Here is a 13,028-nt window from a genome sequence, read left to right as displayed (position 1 = left end):
TTGCTGGAATTTTTATGAGCATGTGAAGCAGTGCAATGATAAAACTGCAACAAATAAAACATAATTGATAATAAAAACACTTAAACAAATGTCTCCAGCACCTCTCAGACACAACTCCTGCAAAGATCCCTTATTCTAAACTCCATCAAATATCAAGAATAGCTGCAATGCTATTACTTAAGTGTTACCAAAATCAATGTCATTTACATTAAAGGACCAATATGTAAGATATCTACTGAATTACATCGTAAAATTACCTTCTAAGTTTAGATTCTGGTCCTGAATGGTCTATTTTTGTTTTGACCAGAGAAGTATGCGGTTTTAAGGCATCCCCCTCGCCCCTCTGTTTTCCATACAAATGGCCACTCAAACATATGTTTCAGTGATTGAAGCAGGTAAGCAAACTGGTTCAGATATAACTTATTTTACCCGACCTTAAAAGCCAAGTAAGAGGCCTGATAACCTGAAACGTGGTCAAACTAGGATAGATGTTGGAGATGCTTTTTTAAAAATGGAGAGAGGTTAGAACGCAGAAAGGTTTACAGACCGATGCAGAGCTGGCTAAACACTGAAGCTTCAGTATCCTCATGGCAACCTGCGCGCACTTTGACTTTGAGGGGGCGGGGGGAGACAGCTCTCAGTTTTGAATTTGAACTGCACTACCCATTTTAAACACTAGCTGTCAGAGTTAAATATTGCTCCTTCAAATATATTTAGTATAGTTATTTGAAACTACTCGTACCGATGTTTGGATGGGAAGGTGGCGCTGGAAAAAAGCGAGGGGTTAGCAATGCCAAATTTATCAAAGCTATAGAGTCGACACCGGTGGATAATTAATAAGCTGGTAAATAAGCCAGTTTATTTTAAGCCAAAACAGCTTGTGTAACAATTTGTTGATTGTTTTCTGACGAGGAAGAACTAAATACCTGAATTAACTGAGATAAAACCTTGCAGACAGAAAGCGCCTAGCATGCATAACTTGCAGTCTTCATTCAGTCTAAACAGATGGTTTTGTATAAATTTTCAAACTAATGCAGATTTCATGAATAACAAAATAGGCTGTAGAGACAAAAAGTAACTATTTAGTACCAGGTTGTAAGCATGTTTAATTATGCTGTAAAGATTAGCATTTTATTATGGGACCTTAGGGGGATTGACTCACTTTTGGATCCAGCCTCAAGTGGCCTCTTGAGGAACTGCATTTTTTTTGGGCACCCTGGTGTTGGCGCCGTTTCTCAGCCCAGGAGGTGTGCACTTGGCTGCAGTGAGTGTTTAGCCTCTGTAATCATGAAAAAAATAAAGCAGGAGGAAAATGTGTGCCTGATTCAAACTTTTAAAGTGAAAACATGGTCTCATACCAACACCTTAAAGGCTTTTTACGCCTTTATTGGAGAAATAGGATAGTGGATAGAGTCAGAAGTCAGGAAGAGAGAGAGTAGGGAATGACATGTGGGAAAGGAGCCACAGGCCGGATTTGAACCCGGGCTGCCCGCTTTGAGGACAACAGCCTCTAAATATGGGGCGAACAAACTAACCACTAGTCCACCGGGCGCCCTATAGTCAAACAGTATTGTAATGTGCAGACTCATACTTCTGAAGCAGGGAGAGAAGACATACACTACCTGAGCTGTTATGTGACTTACCAGCTTTGGCTCCCTATCTCCCCCTGACATTTGGGTTGTTATGGTAACCGGGGCGTCCTGTCACAGCGGGTACAGGGTGATTTGCCTGTGCGGGAATGCAGCCTGCAGCGTGTACCTCACCTTATGACCCCTGGGGACCGGGATAAATGGATTTTCCTTTCCACTTTCCCTCTCCCTCGTTTTCTCTCATTCTCTTCTCCCACAGTCACTCAGTGGAAGTTATTGTTCAGTACAGACTTACATTTTATGTTTGTTAGTACGGTACATACTATATTTACTTACTATAAATTCAAACAAAGCTGCATATTTGGAAATTACATTTTCAGTATGTCCCCTTTCAAATTTTACCTGACTAACCCAAGCAGCTCCAGACCTTTCACACCAAAATCAACCTGCACAAAATTAACCTTCAACTCCAAAACACACCTAAAAACAAATAAATAAAATAGTTTAAAACAAGAGAAGGATGCCACACAAGGGATCCACAGTATTTATTTCAGCTGTGTTATCTTTCTAAGCACATTTCTAAGAAGATGTAGGCAGTGTGTTAATGAAATTCAGATGCAACGACTTCTCAAGGTTATTGTATAAAAGCATTATTTTATTTCATTTCATGTGTTAATTTCTAGTAACCTTCTCATAATACAATTAGAGGGAGCATCAAATTTCCATGCCATTGTTTTTACACTCCTCTCATCCACACAGTCATTAAGGTTGTTTTTTTTATTTGTGATCTCTGGATTGGATGGGAGATATTTTCCCATATTTCAGAAAGTGAAGATTGTAATGCCTGAGAAGGTTAGAAGGAAGATATGCTCGCAAACTTGCTCAAATGCCACAAAAAGATTTTACTCCATCCAGGTCAAAAAATTGCGATAAGAGGTCTTCTTCAGGTGATACGTTTGAAGTTTTCTGAAATAAGCGAGAGTAGAAATTACATTTTACAAGCGAGTGTGTGGTCCTTCATCATTCTGCTGTTTTTCCACATCCCTGCACCTACGTGATGTGTGTAAAACTACCTAACTGTTTGTTTGTGTTCTTTTGTGTTTGAGAAGAGTAGTGCAAGCTTTAAAAACAAAGTAAAAAAAATGTGATTTCATTCATGTTCACGAGCAGGTCTCTTTCACCAACAGAGGGCGCTATATGAATTACAGCATTATCGTCTGTCACGCGGTGATGCACGTACATGCGCAATGATTTTCCAGTTGAGTGACCATCTTGTCTTCATAATAAATCTTTTCCACAAGCGTTTGATAACTGCATTTGAGGGATCAACACAATATATATCTATCTCTCTCTGCAGATTGAACATAGACTTAAGAAAGATATCGGCTGAGATATCAGTTTCATATTTTTTTCTCCCCAAGGGGGATATCGTATCGACCCCCATGAATCCCATATCTGTCGGGCCCTAGTACATATCATGATTGTTTTGCTAAAGGCCATCACTGTCTGTCGGTGGTCGTATTTTTGCACAGATAACCCGCTGAGTGTTGGCTCCAGGGTTCTTGGTTCCTGACTCTGTACTGTAAACATCATGTTTAAATAGAGTGTGATTTAAAGAACTGTTGTGTCCATTTGCGTCTCCATGACTTAATTTACAGTCTGCCTTTGACTGCACCCGGGGGCGACTGAGTTGTAATCAAGTGGGGCAAAAGAGTTGTAAAATGCCATTGTAAACAGACCCAGGACACACGTAGGCTTTAATAAAGTAAACGTCTACAGAAGTGATCCTAAACAAACCTCGGTTTGGTGCTGATGATGCTGTTATTTTTCTGTGGCTTGGACCATTGTTTCACAGCATTGGAAGAGTAAGCTGACTCACATATACTGAGATCCACTCATGTTTGCAATGTTCTCTGAGTTATTACAATGAAGATGTATTCTATATCGAGACACACTGCATTGCCTGAGCCTTATCATGGTTGTATTTCTCTGCGGTGGTGTCGTCCATGCCAATAATACAGTCGGTCCATGAACTAATCATTTACATCAGAGCTGTAACTCTACACACTGACTACACACAAACATACTGTACACACACACTTACACTCTTACATTCTAATGAAGTGGACTATCCTGAAAGTTGAGCCCGCTTGTTAATTAGAAAGACTCCCATCTGATTCCTTTTTCCAGTTGGTGCCCTTGTTTCCGACCACGTTTCATAACCAGGACTGTTTTATTTATATACGTATTGTGCCGCTTACACTGGCTCATGTTCCGACTATACTTTGAGATGTGCTGCTTCAAGCAACTTTACTAAATGCTACTCTACTAATAAGTAGACATGCGTTAAATTAACAAGAGCAGGTAGATGAGGAATGTAAAACAAGAAGCACATTTTGCATTTATGTTTTAAAGAACAGTGCCACAGTGATTCTCAAATCAAGCCTTAATTTTCCATTCTTCTTCCAGCTAGTCGCAGAAACGTGCTCAAACTAGGATCAATATTGGAGATGCTTTTGAAAAATGGAGAGAGGTTAGAACGCAGAAAGGTTTACAGACCAATGCAGAGCTGGCTAAACACTGAAGCTTCAGTGTCCACCACATGGCAACCTGCATGAGCATCGACTGTAGAGAGGAGGGGGCGGGGTTAGACAGCTCTCTCTAATGTTTTGAATTTGGACTGCAGTACCCATTTTAAACACTAGGTGTCAGCGTTACATACTAAAGAAGAAAAAATGGTATGTCGTATCGTATTTCATCATTGGATTAGATATGAAAATAACTTTTTTAATCAATAAATCTATTTCATTTAAGCATTCTGGTTTCTGAAAATGCTCGTAAAACATGTTAGATCGATAATTAAGTGAAAATATAATTCATGGGAAATATTGCATTTCAAAGAATACACTTGTACTGATTATTATTTGACAAAACTTTGGTGAATATTAGGTCTTTGGTGGTGTTGAGTCTTTGGATAATAATATAATCATCATGTCAATGATATAGACATATGTCTTTGTCTGTTGTAGAATTTGTAGGAGCATCAGTTTGAATGATTTCTGAAGGTGTTTTAATTTATTTTTTGTAGATATTAAGTTGTCGATAATGTCATGGTAATTATGGAATCTCTCGAGTGAAATAACCGGATATTGAAGTCAACAGATTTGTGAGTAATATAGTTTATTTGTGGACACGCTTCAGAAACAGGCAACATTAATATGGCTTCTTATATTAATGTGACTTTTAATTGTTTTAAGAAAATTGCCTCGATTTGAAATAATAAAACTCTTAACAGCCTGATAGACAGAAGGAAAAGGATGTTATTCTTGGCATTGTTTTTGTCTCATGATGTCCTTGTGTACGACACATGAAGACACAGGCAGGGTCAAACAAAGACGACCCAGAGGACACACTCATCTCCTGGCAAACAAAGTTCCCGCTCGTAAACATGACCATTACTCTGCAAGCTACACAAAATCGGCCAAAGAATGACATAAAATAAAAAATCATAAAGACACTACATGTGAATGCCTTCATGTCCGGTTTAAAAGAATTCATAACCATCATGTGATGTCACTTGACCGGCAGCTGTTGGCCTGATCGAGGATGACCTTACATCTTCTTAAAATAGAGCAACGGGGTATTTGCAAGTTCACTTACAGGATTTACTGCCCCGCAGAATGTGTGTGTGTGTGTGTAAGCGTGAGTATCAGAGACAAGACATAGGAAGACCTGCTTGGTCTCGCTCGTGAAGGAAAGCGTGACAGAAGGAGGGAGATGTTTAAGCACATAACGTCACTCCTGAAAACTCCGCTGCAGAGGAAAGCCGATGAGCTCAACCCCTGAAATGCAAAAAAGTTGACGCTTCATCGCTAGTGATCGTACGCTGCATGATGCATGCTACTGTTGGTGATACCACAAGTTAATATTAGTCTCTATGATGACACTCAAGTTTCCTGAGCTTCTCGTGTTTGTGTTCATGTTGTCATGTTCACTATGACATTTACAAAATCCACAGACCAGGGACGCGGGAAGGGTGCTGAGGGTGCGGCAGCACCTCCTAATCATCAGCTTCTGAGAAAGTTGACCCTGATGTTTCCCTCCCTATTGTGGGAAATATAATTGTAGTACACCATAATGTGTGATGGCTTTAATGCCCATTTACTGTAGCCTAATAGTCTGAGACAATGCTTCTCTCTCATGGTGGAGGCTTGCATTGTAATTTTTTTTTAATTTTTAATTCTCTCAGTCTTGACCATACTCTGTCAGTCACATATACTCGTAGCCACATTTGACCAACAAAAAGTATCAAACATTGGAAAAGTCTCGTACCGAACCCTTTTATTAACAAAAAGTGAACAAAAGGTAGCAACATTTTGATATACCGTGCAACACTTAAAGGTATAGTATGTAAAAGATTATCTAAATTAATTAAAAATTGACTGAACTTGTTATGTGGCAGAGAGAATCACTCCCATGATTCCCTGCGAGCCTCGACGTAATCAATGACAGTCCTGCTCAGGGTCAGCCCTATGTTCCCTCAGCATCAGGGCTGACTATAATGCACATTATGTGTTGTTGCATGCCCCTACCCATTGTATTTTATGTTTTGGATATGTGACCTTGTATTCATTGCTCCGATAATACTGAAGAAACATAAGCCTGAGGGAACATATACACGCTTCCTCATGCTCAACCTGTTACAGTCTGAGCAGACCAGGAGAAAGATCCACAAACATTACAGCCTTACCAGCAGTCCCAGCATCATCAGGTCAACAAGCTACGTCATCTGAGCGGTAAGTGTTATGACTACATTTATCAGTGTCTCTCCTGGTGGCAGCATGTCAGGGTTAGTGTACACAGGATTACCGGAAGGTAGAAATCTGGCCTCAAATCTTCCTAATTATGTTGTTGTGTGTTGCTTCATTCATAAGGCAGGTTTCTTCTCTCACATGTTACACAGATGTTTGTTTATGATTAGGAGGACAAAATGGAAAAGTGAATTCTCTTGTAATTTTAATTAGAACTAGAAAGTAGACAAAAAAGACCCTTCCTTTATGTGAGGGGAAGACGAGTACCCGACTCAGACAGATCTGTTCAACATTAACTAGTCTTTAAACCCAGTTTCTGAGATGTTTTTATGGCTCGGTAAAGTCACGGGTAACATCAAAGACTGATGCACACAGCGGGTGTGATGGTTAGTTCACTGCCTGTGGAAAACTCATTGCTTACACAAACAACTCTGGATAAACAGCATGAAAAATGACTTGATTTTACAGTAAACGATCCAGGGTTCTTAGCGATGGATACATAGGTGTACATTTTATTTCCATAATCTTCTGTGACTATTAGTGCTCTGAATCTGCTTTATTGGTGTACTACCGATCTACTTTCACTGTAGGGCTGAGGAGCATAACCAAAACTTGAAGTGCCAAAGACTGCACTTCCCCTGTAGGGCTTTCACACTTGCAGAAATCTCCTGAAAAACTCCTGATAATTCCCTGAGCAGCTCTATGTGTGAACGCAAACAGACAAATTTTTCGCTCAAAATTCACCCGGAGTTTCTCCTCCAGACTCCGAGTATTTTTCTCCGCCTCAACATGTCCACCGACGAAATCAACAGCGAATAATCGTCTGTAAGAATACCACTGCATCCTTCTCAACAGAACCGCCCGCTAACATCTCCTGCTGGAATACTTTGCCTGTATAGCTGACACTGATGGTGAACCTACAAACATATCGAACCTGTATGCTAACGATGCTAAAAAAAAACAGTGTTGTATCAGTAAGCTTACACTTCAAACCTCACCAAACACCTCAATGACAGACACCCAGATCCCTCCATGAGGTAGAGAAAGGTTAGCATGTAAGCCCGCTAGTAGGATGGTGATGAGCGGCTAAATCATGTTATATGCGATATGTAACGTTAGCTTGTCAGTACACTTGTTTGCTTGTATGTTAACCATTTACATACTTTTTGTTGCTTCCTCCTCTGCAGCAACATCAACCATGCCCTACACCTAAACATATTGGTTTTCTCAAACTAAATACACAATTGAAGACACAAAAATCACCTGAGAGTTACATAAACAAATCGGTCCTTATCTCCTATTGTGACAACACAAAGGTAGAAATGTCTTCCAGAGCTGTGTCTGTCTCGAGAAACCTGTCCTGCATTTTCTTGTCAAAACAGGTAATTGAGGGTACGTTTTTACTTTTCTCCCTGCTCTCATTCTCTTCTCTGCTTTGAGCGACTCATTTTTATTGGCTGTTTTCTCTCCCTCTGTTCACGAACCCCTCCCTCCCCACATGTTTACATGTACATACTCTCTCCTCACATGTTTATTTTGGTGAAGTGACTGACTGACTGATCCAAAAGCCTGCACCATGACGAAGAGGAGAAGGAAGGAGGGGGAGTGGGAGGGCCCTGGCAAACACAGGGAAAGAGGGAGAGGGAGGGATAGAGAGAGAGGGTGGGCAGTGAGCTGCTATAAAAGGCCGTGCTGGAGCTGTCACAGGCATTAGCCTCAGCAGACCCAGATTCACACTCATGAGAAACTACCAGGCAGAAAGGAGACGTCAGGGACCAGCAGAGTTTGAACTGAAGCACCCACAGCGAGGAGAGCAGAGAGTGGACAGCTGAGGTTCTGGGTTCCTTGTTTGATGCCTTGTTTGATGCGTGTTTTGGAGCCTGTATTCATTGAGTCTTCTGAAAAAGAGACTTATCTTCAAATAGTAGAAGGCCCCACAGTGAGCAGAGAAGAACAATTTTAGAGGAGCACAGGTTGTCAGCTGTCTTCTTCCAGCTGTGTTCGCACTTAAAAACTGATTAAGTAAACTTGTGGATCTGTCAACCAATGGCTGCTGTACGTCAGATGGTTATGGAGGCTTCTGGCTTCCACGTCCTGCCGGCTCACTTGATGGCCTCGGCCATGGAGGAGTTCCCCCAGCAGCTGCCGGTCCCCAAGGGCCCAGCGAGGGGAAAGAGCCGCTCCCGCCGGTCTCGAGAGGCTCGCTTCAAAACCCAGCCGGTCACCTTCGCTGAGATCGCAGAGGTAGAAGAAGAAGGTTCCTCCCCGCTGGAGGAGGAGAGGGCACGACGCTCCTTTCTGCAGTCTCTGGAGAACCTGCGGCGGAGCACACAGACCATCCACTGCCCACCGGCTGCAAACCACAGCTGCACCCCACAGACTCCCACACAGGCCAGCCTGGACTCCAGTGACTCCGACTCCACCCAGTGAGGGCGCCCGCCTCCTGACACCCCGTGGTCCTCGCTTCACCTTGACAGAGCTTCAGATGGAGGCGAACTGAACCAAACTGGCCTTTCTGCCAGCCTGCCTGTGTGTGTGAGCTGCTGTTATACAGAAGTCTACATTTAATATTTACTAACATGCAGTATAAAGCTGAAGATGCACCTGATGCAAACCTGTACAGTAATGTGCCAGTGTGTCAGGCTGCAAGTTATTCTGCTGTATAGTTATGACGAGTGTAAAAGTAGCCAATGACAGCGTGTTGAACATTCTTCAGATGTATTCCCTTTTCTACCGTAGAGCTCTATGAGGAAAACTTGAATGATGAAAGTTTGCTGATATTTTTCCAATCTCAAGATGTATCGGTATTTTTGTGTTTCGATTCAAACATTTTCTACTCGACCAGTCACCTGTTTAAAAAAAGTTAGTATACTGAGTTACCACGCTGTAAATACTTTGACTTAGCAAAGAACTGAGCCTTAAAGTGACCTGGATGTCACTGAACCAGAAGAGAAACATCACAAAGATTGTTTTTTTCCCCGGCGTCACAGTGATGAAATCTCTGCTCTGGCTTTCGGTTTGGAAGCCTTTTACAATGTTTTATTTATTCTTTCTTTTGTTCATAACCAAGGGGAGTTGTAGATGTAAATTTGTATTGCTGTTTCTGACTTCTGAAGTCACCTTGACTTTCAATGAAAATAACCTTCATACTGTTTGACTTTATGTTTCAATATGTGTTATATATTCTTTAATAAATATTTTGAAGTATTTCGAGTGTCTTCCTATTTTAATTTATCTTTAAAATTCTATATCAGGTGTGCAATTGTGACTTCAGCTGTAAGTTTGCAATGAGTTGTGTATGTGTGTTTTGACTAAAAATGCACCGATTTGAAGAATCAGGGCTGATACAGATGTTTGAAATAACAATTTGGTCGATTGTTTGTTTCATGACTTCTTTTGGTCTCCCACAATGCAACATTTTCTCTCATGTTTGACAATGAAAACAAGTCAGAGTTTGTTCATTGTTGATTTCTTCTGCCCAATTCAAAATCTCTTCTCTGAATCAATAGTTAGGTGAACTAAATGCTGTGCGTTAAATTCATTTGGCACAACAATCTGCTACTGACATCAACTCATGCCACATTATTTGCTGATGTGCCGATTTCTGTCAACAAGGCTAATATCGGCCGATACCGATGTTGAACCGATGCATCGGTGCATCCCTAGTTTTGATATTTACTGAACTTTTGCTGTAATCCAGTAATTCAGTCAAACTGATCGAGAAAATTACAAGTAAACAATGACACAAAGAAGACAATGGATCTCAAGTTTGATAGAGAAATTATGAGTAAAGTCCCATCAGACAAAGCTTTTCACTCATTTTATCTATCAATTTTCATTGATTTGATTTGCATGAATAGCAGATCTAGATGGTAAACTTTGATGTGCTACTTGAAGAGACCCAACATAAATCCATCACGAGCAAAGCAGGAGGGAAGAACTACATTTAAACAGGCAGAAACCCTGAGCCGATAGCGGGAGAGACAGGAACAGATTGATAGAGAGAGGGGGTTAGGAAGAGGAAGTTTAGAGACAATGGGAAGTGATGTGTTGCCTTTACTGGCCGTCCGTCTCCAGTGTTATTGTGAAGAAAAAATGGACTCTGACTTGTTCGTAAACACACTCCTTGAGCAGCGTTGACTGCATGCTTGCACGGCTTGTGACGCACTTTCAGTAATGACAGGTTTTCATGAGCCAGAGAAACCACCAGACTGCAGAGAGGATCACCCTTTGGTGCCTCACAGAGACCCTCCTCCCTCCTAATCCACTCGCTGACAAGTGAAACGTGAAGCATGACTTCCATCCGAGTGCGTGTGGGCAGCATGCTGCCGACTGAGACAACGCTGCAGAGGCGAAGAGAACCTGCTCGGGTTGCAGCCTGCATGGTGGCTCCACTATAAATACACTCTGATTGAGAAAATATGCAAGATGAGAGAGGTATGGTAGCTTCAGCTTTGGGTGGTGATGTGAGTGCTGTAAGGAGATGTAATCTCAGAGGGGCGCTGATATGAGATCAGTGTTTGTGAGACAGAAAAGAAAAGCAAAGCGGGTGACCATTTAAAGTTACAGAAAAGGATGGAGTAAGTCGGCAATTTTATTATTGACAACAAATCCCCTAAAATTACAAAAAACAGATGCATACATCAATTAACAATTTCTGATTTCCCAACCTTCACAAATATAAAGATTAGTGTTGTCAAACGATAACATTTTGTAATCGCTATTTAGCACTAAATTTCAATAGTTGATCACAAGAAATCCCCACAATACACTTATCATTTGAGAAATGAAGTATAAAGATTATAAAACCTTTATTTGTACCAGACTGCAAGCTTTTTAAATATTGCTGTAAAGTTGGATATTTTAATATGGGGCCTAATGGGAATTGACTTGCTTTTGGAGTCAGCCTCAAGTGGCCACATGAGAAAGTGTAGCTTTAGGCAATTCCGTAACTGCTTAAAGGGGACATATTATGAAAAATCCACATTGACAGTGTTTTTGAACATATATTTGGGTAACCTGAGTGTCTACCGACCCACAAAATGTGAAATAAAACCATCCAATCCTTTGTTTGTGGTCTGCATAAGTCTTACAACACAGAGAAAAATGCTCCGTTTCAAGTGTGCTCTCCTTGTGATGTCACAGTGGGATTCTGGTAAAAAAAAAATCCCCTCTCCTCCCCTGGTATCTCCACCCATGGACTCCACCCTCAGCCTAGACAAAACTTTTGCACAGGTCTGCCATTTTTATTCTCTCTACAGAGGAGTGATGTTTACCGGGAAAACTCAGGGGGGGCTCATTGCATTTAAAGAGACACACACACCAAAACGGAGCGTTCTGAGAGAGCTGGTTTATACAGGGTCACAAACCTCCTCTGGTGCTTGATTCATGTTATATTTTGACTAAAGCACAGCATATATGTTTCATTTAAACCACAGGGGACTGTTTGAAAAGGTGGAAAAGGAGTATAATATGTCCTCTTTCATTTCTCAAACCTGGAGGTTGCAGCTTTGTAGGGATGTGAAGGAGGGGGTACAGAGGTCTGAAGGCAGTCTGTAACACTACCTGTTAAATGTAACATAAGAAAAAATGGCCTGACCTTTACATCATTTCTTAAACCAGCTGAGTATTGTACATTTTATAGGAGGGTACTCAGAAGTCTTTTTCACAGATTCACTCCACAAGCTGCCCCTGGAATCCTTCCTTAGTTGCATGTTCACAAATGCAAGGCAGGAAATGACACGAGTAAGACAATGAGGAAAGAAGAGTATCTGCCTTCATATGAAAGCTACGCATTATTGGACACATTCAAAGGATCAACCAGTGAGAGGTTAAGAACAGACTCGAAACAGAAAAGAGAATGAAGCACTAAGTGCATGATGATCGCACCAGTGGCTCACCAGTTGCTTGATATGAACAATATCATCCCTGCTTGGTCGCTTGCGGTGATTTTCCGAACTTTACTTATCTTTATTCACACATCGGCACACTTCGACTTTATGTGGAAATTTCACCAGGGCAGGGGCATGTCCAGAGGGGGGGCCAGGGGTGGCATGGGCACCCCAACTGCAAACCCAAAATCCAAATCGATGATTGGCTATTTGCCTAATCAGAGGCAGGACTACCCTGTTTTCAACAGGCTTATGGCCGTACTTTCAGCCATAAATAAATACTTTTCTAAATCTGAAATATTTCAAGCATCCCTGTAGCATCTGAAATAATAATGTGCGCATACACCTCTTTTAATACTTTCTTTTTGCTCTAATCAATGCACTCTCACCTTTAGCAGCAATGTGACGATGTTAGTCATCAATACAACCTGCTCAATCGATGTCTAACAAAGCAGAACAAGCCACTTCATGTCTTAGAACATGAATGGTAGGGAGGATGTGCAAAGACCAGCTATTGGCATGTGGAAAGTTGCTCATACCTCTCTCCTCACCTCTCACACAAATACATTCATGAGTCATTGTTTGTCGAGTGCTCATAAAGCCGTTACACTTCACCTCATCAACGGCATAATAACTGTCAGTTTCTATGTTTGACCACGCAGCTCTGGAGGCGTTTACGTCACTGAGACTTTGCTAAAGGAGTGTGTGACGGAGCCGGGAAAGAGACGCAGATTAGA

At 41.3% G+C, this 13,028-nt stretch overlaps 1 protein-coding gene across 1 annotated transcript; it reads left to right on the top strand.

Moving 5' to 3' along the window:
• The first annotated feature begins 8,110 nt into the window (after positions 1–8,110).
• Positions 8,111–9,607, top strand: c7h11orf96 (chromosome 7 C11orf96 homolog). Its single transcript, XM_020636486.3, has one exon. The coding sequence runs from the start codon at positions 8,447–8,449 to the stop codon at positions 8,828–8,830; it is 384 nt and encodes a 127-aa protein (XP_020492142.2). The 5' UTR covers positions 8,111–8,446; the 3' UTR covers positions 8,831–9,607.
• The last annotated feature ends 3,421 nt before the right edge of the window (positions 9,608–13,028 follow it).

The sequence above is a fragment of the Labrus bergylta genome, chromosome 7 (assembly GCF_963930695.1).
Source record: "Labrus bergylta chromosome 7, fLabBer1.1, whole genome shotgun sequence".
Lineage (NCBI taxonomy): Eukaryota > Metazoa > Chordata > Actinopteri > Labriformes > Labridae > Labrus > Labrus bergylta.
The sequence above is the reverse complement of the archived record's forward strand: the minus strand, read 5'-3'. Positions and strand labels throughout refer to the sequence as shown.

Excerpts from the sequence above, each read along its gene's own strand:
- c7h11orf96 (XM_020636486.3), top strand. The coding sequence starts at position 8,447 with ATGGCTGCTGTACGTCAGATGGTTATGGAGGCTTCTGGCTTCCACGTC.